Here is a 21,613-nt window from a genome sequence, read left to right as displayed (position 1 = left end):
TTCTACCATTCAAAAGTGTGGAATATACTGTAAAAATCATCTTGGTATATAAAAAAGAAGCAACTAGAATTTTTTGAGTTAGAAATGTGAAGATTGAGATAATGTGTGTGGCTATCATCACCTCCATTTTGGCCTAACCACCATTTTGAGTGTTTGCTTGTATGTATGTTTATTTGTTTAATTCGTGTATGAACTGTGAATGTTTGATTCTGAAGAGTATCGCTCCTGGCTGTAACCCACCCTTGTGTAATTCCTACAAGGCATGCAAGAATTGAAATTACATTCGTAAGAGGTTTTTCCTGCCTTAGATAATTCTGCTGACCTTAGGTTCTGTTATCTGACAGCTACAGTACACGCAGGGCTGGACACAGTAACTCCCTTATGTCACAAGGTTAAGGGCGGCCCACATATATGGTATATAGGATAAGAATATAACAATGTAAAGCATATTTATGTATCAACCAATATGTATTTTTGTATGTCATCATATTATTTATCTCTAAGCCAGCCCCCTTAAAGGGGCGTATTACTCATTTTGAAATGTATAAATATAACCAAGCAATATGTTGGCAGAGGCCCGAGTTACTTGTTGGCATTCTTTTCTCTCTTTTCTCTTCGCCTTGGTAGAGATAAACTCATGTTGTTACTTTTTGAACCCTTGACTCAATGATTTTATTTCTACGCTTTGACAGAAAAAACAGCTGCCATTTTCTTTACCCGTGATATACTTTTCCTTTAATAGTATATTCTTTATATAAAGCAGAACATAAAAAAATAAAGAAAGAAAGAAGACGTATATTAAAAATAGAGATGTTTCCTAATGTCTCTGCTTGTTTCATTCGTAAGTCAATAAACATGACATCTAAAAACTCACAATTTCTGATTAGCTGCGCAAGAAAAAAAGAAAAGTGATATCTGAACATGTGAAATGTTTAACCGGACAGGATAAAATGAAAAAAATAATAATACTTGTTTGAATACAATAACGTACAGTACAGATGTAGCCAGTCTCACGGTTTTCAATCCCAGTATTACCACAATTTATCTTGTTATAACACAGAGATTCCATAGGATATGTGCTGAATATCAAGACATACCCCACCATAACTCCCCCCAATCACCTGGCAACATCTGCCTTACCGAGTATTAGAGAGCTTGTGTGTAAGAGATATAGAAATGACAAGCCACATTGGCCGTGAAGTATAAGTTACCTGGTTCAACTTGTTTTCCACTTTCGAAACTGGCTGCAAAAGTGTCATGGTGCCATCTCCTTCCTCCATAAGAACAACTTTGGAGGGGTTTTTTTGCACTTTGGAAACCAATATTGCATGTGGGTTTTCTTGGTAATCTTGCATCTGTGAACCATTATCTGTTAGCTTACATTCAACAGCATTAGCAATGCAATTGTTATTAGTCTCCCCAGTGGGTATTGAATTATTATCTCGGGAGCATTTCTTTTCAGCTGGGAAGAGATCAATATCCACTTTGCTAATTGTTGCAATAGAGACGCCTGTGTTGTCCATAGCATTTGGAGAGAATTGAGGGATATCTGATGAGGCACGTACAGGTTCTCTCTTGATTGGACTTTTCTCTTTATTCTGTAATGAACAGAAATAAAACACTATAATAATTTTATAATTCAAAATGTCTCTAAAACCTGTCACTTTTTCCTCCGCTCGACTGCTAAAACTCTGACTCAGGCCCTCATTCTCTCCCGTCTTGATTACTGTAACCTCCTGCTGTCCGGCCTTCCTGCCTCTCACCTGTCTCCCCTACAATCTTTCCTAAACGCTGCTGCCAGAATTACTCTACTCTTTCCTAAATCTGTCTCAGCGTCTCCCCTCCTGAAATCCCTCTCCTGGCTTCCTATCAAATCCCGTATCACACATGCAATTCTCCTCCTCACTTTTAAAGCTTTACACTCTTCTGCTCCTCCTTACATCTCAGCGCTAATTTCTCGCTATACACCATCCCGATTCTTGCATTCTGCTCAAGGATGTCTCCTCTCTACCCCCTGTGTATCTAAAGCCCTCTCCCGCCTTAAACCCGAGCTATGTGTGATGTGGTGCAGGAGATTGGGGAGGAGTGGCAGACGTGTCATGAAGCTGGTTCGTCCTCATTGGCTGAACCGCTCACATGACGCTGACGTCACGCGACCTCCCTAGAAAAGACAATTTTTGGTGTCTTTTCAAAACACGGTCCTGCCATTGCGCTTAGTTGTTTGCGTGCACTAGGGGCGGCCGCATAGGGATTATGCCATTTGTGTTTGTTGTGCGCGCCTGCACCATCACCATCACGCAGAGTATAATCTCAACCTTAAGTAAAAAAACAGAAATCTGCCTGGTAGGCCCATAGTGCCTGACATTGGGAATATGACAGAGAATGTGTATGTTTGATATATATATATATATATATATATATATATATATATATATATATATATATATGTAACATCGCCGGAAGAAGAGATCAGTGTATCTCGAAAGGTCGCACAAATATAAGCATTTCGTTAGCCACAGAACGGTATCATCTATTTATTTTTTGATTATTGAAGCTCGGCTAACACGGTACTGATACCTCTACATGTATATATATATATATCACTTCCATGAGGAAGGTCCTTTCTGGACTGAAACGTTGGACTAAGTGTGCTATGTATATCTAAATACAGGTTTTCTTTGCATTTAATATTGAGTGCAGTGCTGTACCGTGTTAGCCGAGCTTTAATAATCAAAAATTAATAAACAATACCGTTCTGTGGCTAACGAAATGCTTATATTTGTGCGAGCTTTCGAGATCTGATCTCTTCTTCCGGCGATAGTACATTGAATAAAGTCATAAATTGCATACTACACAGTGGGGCGTGTTAGGTTTCCGTCACAGATAACATTCATACAGTATATGCACTGTTTGTAAATAAACCCTTGCCTGCTTTATTCAATGTTACATCGCCGGAAGAAGAGATCAGTGTATCTCGGAGCTCGCACAAATAAAAGCATTTCATTAGCCACAGAACTATATCGTCTATTCATTTTTGATTATACCATATATATATATATATCTTCATGTACTTTATATCCGTATTTTTTTTTACCACCTTATGTTTCTTTGCAAGGTCCGAGGCAGCTTTTATCTTATTATTTTCATGATGCTCGGTATTTCCAGGTGATTTATTTGGATTGGATTCTGAGATTTTATTCCGGTGTTTGCCAGGCTTCCTTCAAAATAAAACATCTCTGATTATTCCCAACATTTAAATGGCCAATATTCATTATTATTATTGCCTGAAATACAGTAGTTAGGCAAATATTATTTAGCTGCATTTCCTCATTTTGTGTAAAAAATCCAAAATTTGATGAAAACAGCATACTGTCAACATAACCCGAGTCACAGGGAAGCCATGAGCAGCACAGCGTCATCACAACCCGAGTCACAGGGAAGCCATGAGCAGCACAGCGTCATCACAACCCGAGTCACAGGGAAGCCATGAGCAGCACAGCATCATCACAACCCGAGTCACAGGGAAGCCATGAGCAGCACAGCAGCATCACAACCCGAGTCACAGGGAAGCCATGAGCAGCACAGCGTCATCACAACTCGAGTCACAGGGAAGCCATGAGCAGCACAGCAGCATCACAACCCGAGTCACAGGGAAGCCATGAGCAGCACAGCATCATCACAACCCGAGTCACAGGGAAGCCATGAGCAGCACAGCGTCATCACAACCCGAGTCACAGGGAAGCCATGAGCAGCACAGCAGCATCACAACCCGAGTCACAGGGAAGCCATGAGCAGCACAGCATCATCACAACCCGAGTCACAGGGAAGCCATGAGCAGCACAGCAGCATCACAACCCGAGTCACAGGGAAGCCATGAGCAGCACAGCATCATCACAACCCGAGTCACAGGGAAGCCATGAGCAGCACAGCAGCATCACAACCCGAGTCACAGGGAAGCCATGAGCAGCACAGCATCATCACAAACCGAGTCACAGGGAAGCCATGAGCAGCACAGCGTCATCACAACCCGAGTCACAGGGAAGCCATGAGCAGCACAGCAGCATCACAACCCGAGTCACAGGGAAGCCATGAGCAGCACAGCATCATCACAACCCGAGTCACAGGGAAGCCATGAGCAGCACAGCATCATCACAACCCGAGTCACAGGGAAGCCATGAGCAGCACAGCAGCATCACAACCCGAGTCACAGGGAAGCCATGAGCAGCACAGCAGCATCACAACCCGAGTCACAGGGAAGCCATGAGCAGCACAGCAGCATCACAACCCGAGTCACAGGGAAGCCATGAGCAGCACAGCATCATCACAAACCGAGTCACAGGAAGCCATGAGCAGCACAGCAGCATCACAACCCGAGTCACAGGGAAGCCATGAGCAGCACAGCATCATCACAACCCGAGTCACAGGGAAGCCATGAGCAGCACAGCATCATCACAACCTGAGTCACGGGGAAGCCATGAGCAGCACAGCATCATCACAACCCGAGTCACAGGGAAGCCATGAGCAGCACAGCATCATCACAACCCGAGTCACAGGGAAGCCATGAGCAGCACAGCATCATCACAACCTGAGTCACAGGAAGCCATGAGCAGCACAGCGTCATCACAACCCGAGTCACAGGGAAGCCATGAGCAGCACAGCATCATCACAACCCGAGTCACAGGGAAGCCATGAGCAGCACAGCAGCATCACAACCCGAGTCACAGGGAAGCCATGAGCAGCACAGCAGCATCACAACCCGAGTCACAGGGAAGCCATGAGCAGCACAGCATCATCACAACCTGAGTCACGGGGAAGCCATGAGCAGCACAGCATCATCACAGCCCGAGTCACAGGGAAGCCATGAGCAACACAGCATCATCACAACCCGAGTCACAGGGAAGCCATGAGCAGCACAGCAGCATCACAACCCGAGTCACAGGGAGCCATGAGCAGCACAGCATCATCACAACCCGAGTCACAGGGAAGCCATGAGCAGCACAGCATCATCACAACCTGAGTCACAGGAAGCCATGAGCAGCACAGCGTCATCACAACCCGAGTCACAGGGAAGCCATGAGCAGCACAGCATCATCACAACCCGAGTCACAGGGAAGCCATGAGCAGCACAGCAGCATCACAACCCGAGTCACAGGGAAGCCATGAGCAGCACAGCGTCATCACAACCTGAGTCACAGGGAAGCCATGAGCAGCACAGCATCATCACAAACCGAGTCACAGGAAGCCATGAGCAGCACAGCAGCATCACAACCCGAGTCACAGGGAAGCCATGAGCAGCACAGCAGCATCACAACCCGAGTCACAGGGAAGCCATGAGCAGCACAGCAGCATCACAACCCGAGTCACAGGGAAGCCATGAGCAGCACAGCATCATCACAACCTGAGTCACGGGGAAGCCATGAGCAGCACAGCATCATCACAACCCGAGTCACAGGGAAGCCATGAGCAGCACAGCATCATCACAACCCGAGTCACAGGGAAGCCATGAGCAGCACAGCGTCATCACAACTCGAGTCACAGGGAAGCCATGAGCAGCACAGCATCATCACAACCCGAGTCACAGGGAAGCCATGAGCAGCACAGCATCATCACAACCCGAGTCACAGGGAAGCCATGAGCAGCACAGCATCATCACAACCCGAGTCACAGGGAAGCCATGAGCAGCACAGCAGCATCACAACCCGAGTCACAGGGAAGCCATGAGCAGCACAGCATCATCACAACCCGAGTCACAGGGAAGCCATGAGCAGCACAGCATCATCACAACCCGAGTCACAGGGAAGCCATGAGCAGCACAGCATCATCACAACCCGAGTCACAGGGAAGCCATGAGCAGCACAGCAGCATCACAACCCGAGTCACAGGGAAGCCATGAGCAGCACAGCATCATCACAACCCGAGTCACAGGGAAGCCATGAGCAGCACAGCGTCATCACAACCCGAGTCACAGGGAAGCCATTAGCAGCACAGCATCATCACAACCCGAGTCACAGGGAAGCCATGAGCAGCACAGCAGCATCACAACCCGAGTCACAGGGAAGCCATGAGCAGCACAGCATCATCACAACCCGAGTCACAGGGAAGCCATGAGCAGCACAGCAGCATCACAACCCGAGTCACAGGGAAGCCATGAGCAGCACAGCATCATCACAACCCGAGTCACAGGAAGCCATGAGCAACACAGCATCATCACAAACCGAGTCACAGGGAAGCCATGAGCAGCACAGCGTCATCACAGCCCGAGTCACAGGGAAGCCATGAGCAGCACAGCATCATCACAACCCGAGTCACAGGGAAGCCATGAGCAGCACAGCAGCATCACAACCCGAGTCACAGGGAAGCCATGAGCAGCACAGCGTCATCACAACCCGAGTCACAGGGAAGCCATGAGCAGCACAGCAGCATCACAACCCGAGTCACAGGGAAGCCATGAGCAGCACAGCATCATCACAACCCGAGTCACAGGGAATCCATGAGCAGCACAGCATCATCACAACCCGAGTCACAGGGAAGCCATGAGCAGCACAGCATCATCACAACCCGAGTCACAGGGAAGCCATGAGCAGCACAGCGTCATCACAACCCGAGTCACAGGGAAGCCATGAGCAGCACAGCAGCATCACAACCCGAGTCACAGGGAAGCCATGAGCAGCACAGCGTCATCACAACCCGAGTCACAGGGAAGCCATGAGCAGCACAGCGTCATCACAACCCGAGTCACAGGGAAGCCATGAGCAGCACAGCGTCATCACAACTCGAGTCACAGGGAAGCCATGAGCAGCACAGCAGCATCACAACCCGAGTCACAGGGAAGCCATGAGCAGCACAGCATCATCACAACCCGAGTCACAGGGAAGCCATGAGCAGCACAGCAGCATCACAACCCGAGTCACAGGGAAGCCATGAGCAGCACAGCATCATCACAACCCGAGTCACAGGGAAGCCATGAGCAGCACAGCAGCATCACAACCCGAGTCACAGGAAGCCATGAGCAGCACAGCATCATCACAACCCGAGTCACAGGGAAGCCATGAGCAGCACAGCATCATCACAACCCGAGTCACAGGGAAGCCATGAGCAGCACAGCATCATCACAACCCGAGTCACAGGGAAGCCATGAGCAGCACAGCAGCATCACAACCCGAGTCACAGGGAAGCCATGAGCAGCACAGCAGCATCACAACCTGAGTCACAGGGAAGCCATGAGCAGCACAGCGTCATCACAAACCGAGTCACAGGGAAGCCATGAGCAGCACAGCGTCATCACAGCCCGAGTCACAGGGAAGCCATGAGCAGCACAGCGTCATCACAACCCGAGTCACAGGGAAGCCATGAGCAGCACAGCAGCATCACAACCCGAGTCACAGGGAAGCCATGAGCAGCACAGCGTCATCACAACCCGAGTCACAGGGAAGCCATGAGCAGCACAGCAGCATCACAACCCGAGTCACAGGAAGCCATGAGCAGCACAGCAGCATCACAACCCGAGTCACAGGGAAGCCATGAGCAGCACAGCGTCATCACAACCCGAGTCACAGGGAAGCCATGAGCAACACAGCATCATCACAACCCGAGTCACAGGGAAGCCATGAGCAGCACAGCAGCATCACAACCCGAGTCACAGGGAAGCCATGAGCAGCACAGCAGCATCACAACCCGAGTCACAGGGAAGCCATGAGCAGCACAGCAGCATCACAACCCGAGTCACAGGGAAGCCATGAGCAGCACAGCAGCATCACAACCCGAGTCACAGGGAAGCCATGAGCAGCACAGCATCATCACAACCCGAGTCACAGGGAAGCCATGAGCAGCACAGCAGCATCACAACCCGAGTCACAGGGAAGCCATGAGCAGCACAGCATCATCACAACCCGAGTCACAGGGAAGCCATGAGCAGCACAGCGTCATCACAACCCGAGTCACAGGAAGCCATGAGCAGCACAGCATCATCACAACCCGAGTCACAGGGAAGCCATGAGCAGCACAGCATCATCACAACCCGAGTCACAGGGAAGCCATGAGCAGCACAGCATCATCACAACCCGAGTCACAGGGAAGCCATGAGCAGCACAGCATCATCACAACCCGAGTCACAGGGAAGCCATGAGCAGCACAGCAGCATCACAACCCGAGTCACAGGGAAGCCATGAGCAGCACAGCAGCATCACAACCCGAGTCACAGGGAAGCCATGAGCAGCACAGCATCATCACAACCCGAGTCACAGGGAAGCCATGAGCAGCACAGCGTCATCACAACCCGAGTCACAGGGAAGCCATGAGCAGCACAGCATCATCACAACCCGAGTCACAGGAAGCCATGAGCAGCACAGCAGCATCACAACCCGAGTCACAGGGAAGCCATGAGCAGCACAGCAGCATCACAACCCGAGTCACAGGGAAGCCATGAGCAGCACAGCAGCATCACAACCCGAGTCACAGGGAAGCCATGAGCAGCACAGCATCATCACAAACCGAGTCACAGGAAGCCATGAGCAGCACAGCAGCATCACAACCCGAGTCACAGGGAAGCCATGAGCAGCACAGCATCATCACAACCCGAGTCACAGGGAAGCCATGAGCAGCACAGCATCATCACAACTCGAGTCACAGGGAAGCCATGAGCAGCACAGCAGCATCACAACCCGAGTCACAGGGAAGCCATGAGCAGCACAGCGTCATCACAACCCGAGTCACAGGGAAGCCATGAGCAGCACAGCATCATCACAACCCGAGTCACAGGGAAGCCATGAGCAGCACAGCATCATCACAACCCGAGTCACAGGGAAGCCATGAGCAGCACAGCATCATCACAACCCGAGTCACAGGGAAGCCATGAGCAGCACAGCATCATCACAACCCGAGTCACAGGGAAGCCATGAGCAGCACAGCATCATCACAACCCGAGTCACAGGGAAGCCATGAGCAGCACAGCATCATCACAAACCGAGTCACAGGAAGCCATGAGCAGCACAGCAGCATCACAACCCGAGTCACAGGGAAGCCATGAGCAGCACAGCATCATCACAACCCGAGTCACAGGGAAGCCATGAGCAGCACAGCATCATCACAACCCGAGTCACAGGGAAGCCATGAGCAGCACAGCATCATCACAACCCGAGTCACAGGGAAGCCATGAGCAGCACAGCATCATCACAACCCGAGTCACAGGGAAGCCATGAGCAGCACAGCAGCATCACAACCCGAGTCACAGGGAAGCCATGAGCAGCACAGCATCATCACAACCCGAGTCACAGGGAAGCCATGAGCAGCACAGCATCATCACAACCCGAGTCACAGGGAAGCCATGAGCAGCACAGCAGCATCACAACCCGAGTCACAGGGAAGCCATGAGCAGCACAGCATCATCACAACCCGAGTCACAGGGAAGCCATGAGCAGCACAGCGTCATCACAACCCGAGTCACAGGGAAGCCATGAGCAGCACAGCGTCATCACAACCCGAGTCACAGGGAAGCCATGAGCAGCACAGCAGCATCACAACCCGAGTCACAGGGAAGCCATGAGCAGCACAGCGTCATCACAACCCGAGTCACAGGGAAGCCATGAGCAACACAGCGTCATCACAACCCGAGTCACAGGGAATCCATGAGCAGCACAGCAGCATCACAACCCGAGTCACAGGGAAGCCATGAGCAGCACAGCATCATCACAACCCGAGTCACAGGGAATCCATGAGCAGCACAGCGTCATCACAACCCGAGTCACAGGGAAGCCATGAGCAGCACAGCGTCATCACAACCCGAGTCACAGGGAAGCCATGAGCAGCACAGCAGCATCACAACCCGAGTCACAGGGAAGCCATGAGCAGCACAGCAGCATCACAACCCGAGTCACAGGGAAGCCATGAGCAGCACAGCAGCATCACAACCCGAGTCACAGGGAAGCCATGAGCAGCACAGCAGCATCACAACCCGAGTCACAGGGAAGCCATGAGCAGCACAGCATCATCACAACCCGAGTCACAGGGAAGCCATGAGCAGCACAGCAGCATCACAACCCGAGTCACAGGGAAGCCATGAGCAGCACAGCATCATCACAACCCGAGTCACAGGGAAGCCATGAGCAGCACAGCATCATCACAACCCGAGTCACAGGGAAGCCATGAGCAGCACAGCATCATCACAACCCGAGTCACAGGGAAGCCATGAGCAGCACAGCAGCATCACAACCCGAGTCACAGGGAAGCCATGAGCAGCACAGCAGCATCACAACCCGAGTCACAGGGAAGCCATGAGCAGCACAGCATCATCACAGCCCGAGTCACAGGGAAGCCATGAGCAGCACAGCGTCATCACAACCCGAGTCACAGGGAAGCCATGAGCAGCACAGCATCATCACAACCCGAGTCACAGGGAAGCCATGAGCAGCACAGCGTCATCACAACCCGAGTCACAGGGAAGCCATGAGCAGCACAGCAGCATCACAACCCGAGTCACAGGGAAGCCATGAGCAGCACAGCAGCATCACAACCCGAGTCACAGGGAAGCCATGAGCAGCACAGCAGCATCACAACCCGAGTCACAGGGAAGCCATGAGCAGCACAGCATCATCACAACCCGAGTCACAGGGAAGCCATGAGCAGCACAGCGTCATCACAACCCGAGTCACAGGGAAGCCATGAGCAGCACAGCAGCATCACAACCCGAGTCACAGGGAAGCCATGAGCAGCACAGCATCATCACAACCCGAGTCACAGGGAAGCCATGAGCAGCACAGCAGCATCACAACCCGAGTCACAGGGAAGCCATGAGCAGCACAGCATCATCACAACTCGAGTCACAGGGAAGCCATGAGCAGCACAGCAGCATCACAACCCGAGTCACAGGGAAGCCATGAGCAACACAGCATCATCACAAACCGAGTCACAGGGAAGCCATGAGCAGCACAGCGTCATCACAGCCCGAGTCACAGGGAAGCCATGAGCAGCACAGCGTCATCACAACCCGAGTCACAGGGAAGCCATGAGCAGCACAGCAGCATCACAACCCGAGTCACAGGGAAGCCATGAGCAGCACAGCATCATCACAACCCGAGTCACAGGGAAGCCATGAGCAGCACAGCGTCATCACAACCCGAGTCACAGGGAATCCATGAGCAGCACAGCATCATCACAACCCGAGTCACAGGGAAGCCATGAGCAACACAGCATCATCACAAACCGAGTCACAGGGAAGCCATGAGCAGCACAGCAGCATCACAACCCGAGTCACAGGGAAGCCATGAGCAGCACAGCATCATCACAACCCGAGTCACAGGGAAGCCATGAGCAGCACAGCAGCATCACAACCCGAGTCACAGGAAGCCATGAGCAGCACAGCATCATCACAACCCGAGTCACAGGGAAGCCATGAGCAGCACAGCATCATCACAAACCGAGTCACAGGAAGCCATGAGCAGCACAGCGTCATCACAACCACGAGGCAGCTGTCACTGCTAAGGAAACAGACCCCTCGGCAGGAATATCCTGAGGGGTCTATTTCCCAAGCGGTTTGCATTTCGGTAGTTTTGCACTTGTGTTCCTAACATAAACTAAGTGATTAGTAATGCAGCTTTAGTGTCGCCAGCAATCCCTTGAATGTGTATAAATGCAGATGAAACACACGTTATGATGCATATACTTACAGTTTTGTTGCCTGTAAAAACAAAGTGATGTGATGCTTGATGAACGGTTTCCTTAATATTTGTCTAACGTTCGGCCGTTTTTCAGGCTGCTTGCTTAACATTGTTTGTATCAGTTCTCCCAGCTCTGGACTATAATCCTTTGGTATTGGAGGTAACTGTAAATGTAAGAGCACAGAGAATAAAGGAAGAATAATTTGGGAACCTGCGTCACGTCTGCAGGGGTTGCAGCTTTACTGGAAACAAATTAAAGTGCAAGAATGAAACATTGAAATGAATGGCCTGTAAGTGGTCTAAAGGAGTAATGCCACTTTGTAACTGTGACCCTTTATACCCATTTACTTGAAGGGAGCACAATAAGGTGACCTGGAGTCCAGAAGGTGTCGTATAAAGTAGCACTTCTTAGTGTATATATATAGCCCTAAACATGCTATATGTGAGGTAAAATAATGGTTAGAAAACAAAATGAATTGGTCCCATATCTCCAAACAATATAACATTAGCAATACATAATCTTGGGGATCTGAAAACCCCCAAATCCACAATGCTCAACAACCTTTTCTACGCACCTACTCGCGCTACTACTTACTTATACTATTTCATAAACAGCGTTCTCTATTATACACAATATCATACTCTTATTTATAACATTACTATGTAACTTTCTGGTTAATGAAGATAAAATATATGGCAAAAAAAATGAAAAAGTACAATGTCTTCCACTATGCAAAAGTTTCCCTGGTATCCGCATGGAAAAAAAATGCTCTGTAAAGTGATTCATATTTTAAAGGAAAATGTCACTTCTGTGAAAAAGAAATACATCTTTATTATTTAGTGTACTTGTTCATGTGCTGAGAAGCAGTGTTGCAATGACTCCATCTATTCTCTGTCCGTGCTTTTTCAGCATGCATGTGTAACTTGCATTGAAACAAAGCATGCGAGAAGGGAGATTGTGAAGATATCTGCACACATCTGAGGTAAGAGATGTCCAGAATATTAAGTACTGTAGTTAGGGAGAACTGATTACACTTGAAAATCCATCACAATAGGCTAAATTCATAAAGTAATATTAATATAATGTTTTGGTTTGTAGTGCTGAGATTGTAAGCAGGGCTGGGGACTTTAAACACATGCTCTATCCCTACAATGTCATTGTGGTGCCTGAGGCACAAGGACAAAGTAATGTCACAAGAAAACCCGAAGCTGGCATCTAAACCAGGCTCGCAGACTTCAGACAGCTCCTTTATTGGTGGTAACCACATATAGTTACAGTAGGCATTATAATACATTGTATATATCTTGTTACACCCTGAAATTAATGGCATGTTTTGATTTGCTAGAATAAATATATGTTATTGTATGGAGAGCTATATTAGTAAGACAGTTAGCAACCAATGAATGCAAAGTCAAAAAGTCCTACTTTCAAAAAAGGATTTTGTACAGGACAACACAATATATTGTAAGAACATAAGGAAAAAATAAAGAGAGAGTGAATCAAGTAGTACTATTGTTGTAAACCACATTATCACCTTACTATTAAAGGAAACTGTTTGGTCCTAGCATTGTTAATTTAACTTTGTTACCTTCCCCTCAATGATTCGATAAACTAAAGAGTTCATGTCCTTGGCATTGAAGGCATGTTTGAGAGTGGCCATTTCATACACACAGCACCCCAACGCCCAAACGTCAGACTGTGGAAGGAAAAAGAAAATAAATCAGAAAACAAGTAAAATGCATAAAAAGCGTATTGCTCTGCCTCACTGAATGATACTCAGGCATACTCTCCACCATCTTAAAGGGCTGCATTAGTCAGGAATGGATGAATGCTGTTCATGATAAATGTTCATTATGGTCCCTTCCTGCTAATGATGACCAGGACACTGTTTCTCCTAATTATTTAGTCCATACTTAAAGTATACATATAGTCTAAGGTGGTAATTCAATATAAACACACAGTCCTGAGAGCTCAAAACCCAAACTCAGCAAACCATATAGTTGTGTCAAAAAGGAGCACTGCTGAGACTGTGACCGCATGTAATATAACAAAAGACAAAAAGCCTCAGTGCTACAGCCAATGACAAATTATATCATTCATATTTTTCATATAGGATGTAGCACTGAGGCGTTTTGTCTTTTGGCAATTCAGTATACACTGAAGGGGTCGTAGGACCACAAACCCCATTGTCTTGTTTGAAGTGAATCAGCCCCTAATTATCTCAGCATTCAGGACCATGTGATGTAAGTGTCTCTGGGTCATGTCCAAGCTCTAGCACATGAATGGACTAGCAAACTATCCCTAGTGGCGTTTCCAGAAACTTACAACCAAACCACATTTTCATTGATTCTGTAAATCAGCAGAAAGTAAAGTATGAAAATGCAGCATCTCCAAGTTAAAATCAGATGGTGGCAGTGAACAGCAAAGGGACCTTCCAAAGAATATACTTCACTATATACACACCTATAAGTATAGTGAAAATGGGAAATGAATCCCCAATAGGTGCTTCTAATATCCAGAGTCAGATTGCCATATAGCATAATAGTCCAGGAAAAATTGTATCTTCAATAAGAGTATTTGTGCAGTATAGGCTTAAATGCTCAACTTATAGCCATAGTGTGGGATAACAAATAAAGGTTGAGGAACACCACAGTGAGTGTGTGTAATGAGCACTCAATGAAGAGAGCCCACCCCACACCCACTAATGGAGCAAGACACCTATATCCCTAGGCTTGAGCAGAAAAGTAGCCCAATAATATATACAAACTGCATATTCTTGAAAACAGAGGACCTGTTTTTTCTGTAGCTCTGTCAACTTATGCACTAAAATAAAGCATTTTTAATTTTGCAATTAGCCTCCAGCCCTTTATTTTTTCCAGCAGTGCTCCACCATTTTTTTCTACTGTGACACCTATAAGTATGTGTATACAATGACTTTTCCATTTACCTTATAGTTGTAGGGTTTGTTCGAGAACAACTCTGGACTCATGTAGTAAGGAGTACCGATGAGAGTGCTCGCCATATCATACTGACTTTCCAATATTCTGGCGATCCCCAGGTCTCCCACTTTGATGATGTTGGATCGGGTTAGGAAGATGTTTTGAGTTTTCAGATCACGATGCATAATATGCTCATCATGCAAATACTATATATATATAAAAAACAAAATGTGCAATATCAGCCAAGCACCTTCTCTCCATCTTTAAAGTCCATGTCACAACACATCTGTTCAACAAAGCTCGCCCCTTGCATACACCCTCTTACGGTCTGTGTCCTACAGATGCAGCGGCCCGTTATTCGAACAAATCACGGTGCCGTTTTCGTGTGCGCTGCTGTACTCCACGCAGCATTAACGCGGCCAATCGCCCCAGGCACCCGTGTTTATGGTGGTTGCTTTGTTTGAATTTCATGGATTGTGTGTAGTGAAATGCAATGAAATGAATGAATTGTAATGCGACAGTACTGTGCTACTGTGTCAATTTCAGGTGTTTAAAAACCAGAACACTAAAATGCCATTTTCTGCACTCGTGTCTTAAGGCGGTACAGTTGGAAGAAATCACGCGCCATGACGTGGGTATTCCGAGGTATACAACGCGTGAGTGTTCGAATAACGTCTGCTGCATCTGTACCTACATACCACTCACATTGCAAGTTCTTTGGGGCAGGGACTCCTTACCCATCACTGTAACAATGTATTAAACATGTAAAGGCGTTTCCTTTTTTTTTTTATTCAGCTCCCTCTCTTAAATATCCAGGGGGAGGGGGTTCCCCAGAGTCAAACACCACTATTTGTAGTTCTGGGGGTGCTCTGCGTGCTGTGACGCGTCAGCCAGCCGGAGCTACAAGGAGCTTGTGATTTCGGCGAGTGCCGCGTCACTTTGCATGCAAGGGAACCAATCACGGATTGGATCCCAGCAACCAATCCGATTCCCCCCCGTTCCATTCACCCCCCTGTTCCGATTTCCCCCCTCTGCTCCGATCCCCCTCCTGCTCTGATCCCCCTCTGATTCACCCCCCGTGTGTATTTGTGTGAGTGCCTGTGAGCCTGTGAGGGTGCCTGTGTGTGTGTGAGGGTGCCTGTGTGTGTGTGAGGGTGCCTGTGTGTGTGTGAGGGTGCCATTGTGTGTGTGAAAGTGCCTGTGAGTGTGTGAGGGTGCCTGTGTGTGTGTGAGGGTGCCTGTGTGTGTGTGAGAGTGCCTGTGTGTGTGTGAGGGTGCCATTGTGTGTGTGAAAGTGCCTGTGAGTGTGTGAGGGTGCCTGTGTGTGTGTGAGGGTGCCTGTGTGTGTGAGAGTTCCTGTGTGTGAGGGTGCCTGTGTGTGTGTGAAAGTGCCTGTGAGTGTGTGAGGGTGCCTGTGTGAGGGTGCCTGTGTGTGTGAGAGTGCCTGTGTGTGTGAGTGCCTGTGTGTGAGGGTGCCTGTGTGTGTGTGAGGGTGCCTGTGTGTGTGTGAGGGTGCCATTGTGTGTGTGAAAGTGCCTGTGAGTGTGTGAGGGTGCCTGTGTGTGTGTGAGGGTGCCTGTGTGTGTGTGTGAGAGTGCCTGTGTGTGAGGGTGCCTGTGTGTGAGGGTGCCTGTGTGTGAGGGTGCCTGTGTGTGTGAAAGTGCCTGTGTGTGTGTGTGAGGGTGCCTGTGTGTGTGTGAGGGTGCCTGTGTGTGTATGAAAGTGCCTGTGAGTGTGTGAGGGTGCCTGTGTGTGTGAGGGTGCCTGTGTGTGTGAGGGTGCCGAGGGGCGGAGGGGGCCGAGGGTGCCATGGGGCTGAGGGGGCCAACGTCATGGCCGCCCCCCCCCCCCCACCCATTTTGGCCACGCCCCCCGCGTTGGAAAAAATTCACTGCAGACCGCAGTGCAGTGAATTGCACGCACTGCCGGCAAGCAAGGCGGCCGTGCGGGCGCGTGCAGCGGGGCCTTGGCCGAAGAGCTCCTTCAGGAGAAACAAAATGGCTGCCAAATCTCAGGCCAAAATAGGGCTGCCGCGCTCGAGAAAAGTCAGTGGAGAGTATGTTATTTATAAATGATCTGACCGCTACGTCATTTATTTCAAAATTTTGCACCAATTTGCCCCATTTCATATTCTTTTTTACAAAATAGAATATGAAATGGTGAAAATTGGTGCAAACTTGGCATGAAATTTGAAAAAATGACGTAACGGTCAGATCATTTATAAATAACATACCTGCTGTCAAACAGGCCCATGGCAATCAATACCGATCTTAATGCTCCTCTCACACAAATTGCTAAATTATTGCACCCCTCTTCATCATCCTCTTCTCCCGCTCCTCAACCACCACCCCCCCCTCGACAGCCACAGAAAACACACACCTCTCTCCGCACCATGCTGTTTCCTGCTCTCCTTGGTCCTATACCCAGGCTCCTGACACCTTATCCTGATTGGTTGCTGCTGGGTAATGCAGCCAATCAGGATGGAGGAAGCTGCCCAGCCCTGCTTTCTCCCTGCTCACGGAAACGCCGCAGCCCCAAGCTGTGGTCAGGTAACCATGTCCAGAGAGGTAATACCGGACACATACATGTCAGGTATTACCTCTCAGGTTTTACTGGACCGAGTGCCTGTAACAGGGAAGCAACCCTGTCTCAATCAGACTGCAACAGAAAGTCTCAGTGGGCTGAGGAATCCAGCAGGGAGGTCGTTGATTGCAGCTAAGAACAATTAGCCAGCACACACAAAAAAGTCAGCACAGGTTTTGCTTAGGGGTGATCCGACTAAAGGGCTTCTGCCCTGAAACGTTACTGGTTCCTTTTGTGTCTTCATTATGCACTATTCGTAAAATACTTTTTTCAGCAATACCTGTGCTGGCTTTTTTGTGTGCTACATACAATTGCTTGCATCCTATTCGTTAAATAACTCCTCAAGAAAGAGATAGAAAAAAGTTTGTTGAACCGGTGCTACCAAGTACTGGGCTAAGCTGCATGAGAATAAAGCTGTATTTAATTATTTGGGAGAGACCCTGTGAATGAAGAAATGGCAGTGGATGAGAGTGATGTGATCTCCTGACTTCAAAGCTCAGTAATGGCGGTAATGAAAAGCCTGTGTGTTGAGGGTTCTATAGCCAATTTCTGCTTGTGTGGCAACAATGGCTGGTTCTCGTTCTATATCCAGGATATACCCCCTAGAGCTATAAGCAATATAACATCTTCATGACAATAACATCAGAGGTACCCCCACATGCCGCCCTCCATGTCATCCTTGTTCTGATAAATTGTTCTTAACTAGTCATCAGCAGTTGTCCGTTTTTCCATCTCTGGATTCTTTAGCTCCTCAAGAACTATCACAGTAAGGACTTCCTGCACCTGGACATCACAGTAAGGACCTCCTGCAACTGGACATCACAGTAAGGACTTCCTGCAACTGGACATCACAGTAAGGACTTCCTGCAACTGGACATCACAGTAAGGACTTCCTGCAACTGGACATCACAGTAAGGACTTCCTGCAACTGGACATCACAGTAAGGACTTCCTGCAACTGGATATCACAGTAAGGGCTTCCTGTAACTGGACATCACAGTAAGGGCTTCCTGCAACTGGACATCACAGTAAGGACCTCCTGCAACTGGACATCACAGTAAGGACTTCCTGTAACTGGACATCACAGTAAGGGCTTCCTGTAACTGGACATCACAGTAAGGGCTTCCTGTAACTGGACATCACAGTAAGGGCTTCCTGTAACTGGACATCACAGTAAGGACTTCCTGTAACTGGACATCACAGTAAGGGCTTCCTGTAACTGGACATCACAGTAAGGACTTCCTGTAACTGGACATCACAGTAAGGACTTCCTGTAACTGGACATCACAGTAAGGACTTCCTGTTACTGGACATCACAGTAAGGACTTTTTGTTGGAACTAGACTATCACAGTGAAGTGAGTACTGGATTATAACTATGTATGATTCTTATCTAGCTAATGCTTTGTTTATATTGTTTTTGGAATTATTACTCAAGTAAACTATTTTACCCCTTTATGCAATTAGTATTGTCTTGATGATATTTTGTTTTTGAGTGCTCGGGTCAAACCACACATGGTAAATTATCAAAATTATTATTGTTCACGTGGAGAAAAGTAATCTAATGAAATATATGACTACTATTTACAAATACATCCAGGGTTAAATATGAGATCAAAGCAAACACACTTTTTACCTCAAGGGCTGTAAAAAAAAAGTACATGAAGACAACACTTAAGATAAGAGGAAAAGCGAGTAAAGCTGGTAAAAAAGTGGAATTTACCAACTTTAAAGACAGGGATGGCAGACACATTATGTACAGTTTAGAAATGGTTAGGTCTCATATTTCCTAAGTGGTGGTACTGTCAACATACTTTGGGGCCCAGTGAAGGGAATGGGACATAAGGGAAAGGAAATACGCGGTGTTCTGATGCTAGAAGAAATATTACGGGAATAGCATCACTTGGCCCCGAGTTCCTTCATATAAAGAAGGACCGTACTTAAACTTCCAAAAAAGCAAACAGTGTGCCCTAGCTCAACTGAAAGGAGAACTGATCTAGTTAATAAGTTCATATGAAGCCACGTGGAATGATTAGGTTTTTTCAGGCTAGTCTCTGCTACTCCTTCATTTGTGGTGTAACATCTTTTTTTGTATATTTGAGATTTTAATTGTAAGTACTGTATATGCTAATTTCTATTTCTGAGATGTATACATTTTAAATATTTTATAGATCGAGAGTAAAATTTACAAAGTGCTGCTTTGCCATAAGACTCATTAATTCACTTGAATGAATTGTAAACTGTCTTATGGAGTACCAGCGCTTAATAAACCAGGCCCTTATTAAATACATATTTGCAAGCAATCACTTCACCAATGTTCAGGTGTGTAAACCTAATGACTCAGCAGCAAAGTGATAAATGAATTCAATTTACGCCCATTTTAAATGAAACCTACAAAACAAAGTGAGAAAAAAATATATATAAAATCGCAATTAATACATTTCAAATTTGTAATATTGCTGTTGCACAAATGTCATCAAGCATTCACCTCTCTGCAAAAATATTATATAGGGTGTCCCGCTTTTATTGTGAACACTACTACACTGCACATGGTGGTTCAATCCGTCTATAAAATAACATCTAAAAAAAAAACCAGCGCCAAATCCGTTTAGTGGTCCTCTGACCGCCAGGACGCGCCAGTTACTGCTATACCCTGTTGGATCTGTCAGACAACTAAAACATTTGATTGGGCAATAATAAATAAATCCCCACAGGAATGATATTAGAAATGTATTGCGATAATATTTTTTTTAGGACAATGCACAATAAAATCTGCATAAGACCTAATTAACCGTTTGAATTAATTTCAAAACATTTCCCACAATAAACATTTACAATATTATTCGGAAGGTAATCATTTTTAGCATTCGTTGCTAAAAGTAACATTTTAAAATAATACAAATAAATAAAAACGCTCTTTTTTTTCTCTGTACTTTAATATCAGAGATGGGGTGGGAGGATTGGGGTGGGAGGCTCAGGACTCCTGGTTGCCAACAAGTAATAGCAGCATTGGTAGTTCCTTCACGGGTACGGGGGAACAAGGGCTACATATATATATACAGTGTTCGACAAACCTATACATTTGCACGCCCCGGGCGAGTGGATTTAACATCGTGGCGAGCTCCTATTGGCCCAAGCAGCACACGTGTGGTACTAGGTGGCGAGTAGATTTTTTTGTTCGGCGAGTAGATTTTGTGGTGATTTGTCGACCACTGTATATATATATATAATTAAACACACAGAGATGCAGGCAGACAGTTTGTTGCATAGGTGGGGGTATCCACCTCCTACGCATTTAATGGTTGCTCGCTTTGGCATGCGATTGTCACACATGGCACATTACCGCTTGCTACACGGAGTGACAGTGGAGGACGTGGAGAATCAGGGGACACTTACATATACATAGTTACATAGTTGATGAAGTTGAAAAAAAGACGTGTCCATCAAGTTCAACTTATGCTCAATTTAGACAACAGATACTTTATCCTATATCTATACTTACTTATTGATCCAGAGGAAGGCAAACAAAAAACCCCAGAGTCATATCATCCAATGATATCTCATAAGGGGAAAATAAACTCCTTCCTGACTCCAAGAATTGGCAATCGGATTACTCCCTGGATCAGCATCCTTTCCATATATACTTATTTGGTATATCCCTGTATACCTTTCCTTTCTAAAAAGATGTCCAATCTTTTTTTGAACAAATCTATTGTATCTGCCATCACAGTCTCCATGGGTAATGAATTCCACATTGTAACTGCCCTTACAACTGACTGCATCTGTATATTCATTGTGCTTTCAAATACAGAAACATTAACCAATTTAGGGTCTGCTGTACAGGTAATGGCTCCACTAAAAACTCACAGGTCAGAATTGAAAAACAATTGGAAACATTACATTAAAAATGATCCCTCATATCACAAAAATCATTAAGCCATAAAGATGCATTTGCTTCAAGATTTTTATAGGTGTCTGATTTCTGTAAAAAAAAAAAAAATCAAACCCCCAGACGTCCCTGTCATTGGTTAAACTCAGACGTCCCTGTCATTGGTTAATCTCAGACGTCCCTGTCATTGGTTAATCTCAGACGTCCCTGTCATTGGTTAATCTCAGACGTCCCTGTCATTGGTTAAGCTCAGACGTCCCTGTCATTGGTTAAGCTCAGACGTCCCTAACATTGGTTAATCTCAGACGTCCCTGTCATTGGTTAATCTCAGACGTCCCTGTCATTGGTTAATCTCAGACGTCCCTGTCATTGGTTAATCTCAGACGTCCCTGTCATTGGTTAATCGCAGACGTCCCTGTCATTGGTTAATCTCAGACGTCCCTGTCATTGGTTAAGCTCAGACGTCCCTGTCATTGGTTAAGATCAGACGTCCCTGTCATTGGTTAAGCTCAGACGTCCCTGTCATTGGTTAAACTCAGACGTCCCTGTCATT

At 46.9% G+C, this 21,613-nt stretch overlaps 1 protein-coding gene across 4 annotated transcripts in view; it reads right to left on the bottom strand.

The window, feature by feature from the left end:
* The window catches only part of NEK4 (NIMA related kinase 4), a 56,085-nt gene that overhangs the window by 25,468 nt on the left and 9,004 nt on the right, over positions 1-21,613 (bottom strand). For all 4 annotated transcript variants that reach the window (XM_075574999.1, XM_075574997.1, XM_075574995.1 and 1 more), the window contains exons 3-7: positions 14,600-14,797; positions 13,241-13,348; positions 11,661-11,815; positions 3,098-3,218; positions 1,212-1,598 (exon numbers count right to left, since the gene is read on the bottom strand). In XM_075574999.1, coding sequence (XP_075431114.1) covers positions 1,212-1,598; positions 3,098-3,218; positions 11,661-11,815; positions 13,241-13,348; positions 14,600-14,797 — 969 coding nt within the window. The remainder of the gene's footprint in view (positions 1-1,211; positions 1,599-3,097; positions 3,219-11,660; positions 11,816-13,240; positions 13,349-14,599; positions 14,798-21,613) is intronic.

This window comes from Ascaphus truei, chromosome 17, assembly GCF_040206685.1.
Source record: "Ascaphus truei isolate aAscTru1 chromosome 17, aAscTru1.hap1, whole genome shotgun sequence".
In the NCBI taxonomy this organism is placed as follows: Eukaryota; Metazoa; Chordata; class Amphibia; order Anura; family Ascaphidae; genus Ascaphus; species Ascaphus truei.
Note: the sequence above shows the minus strand (reverse complement) of the source record. Positions and strands in the feature narration are given on the sequence as shown.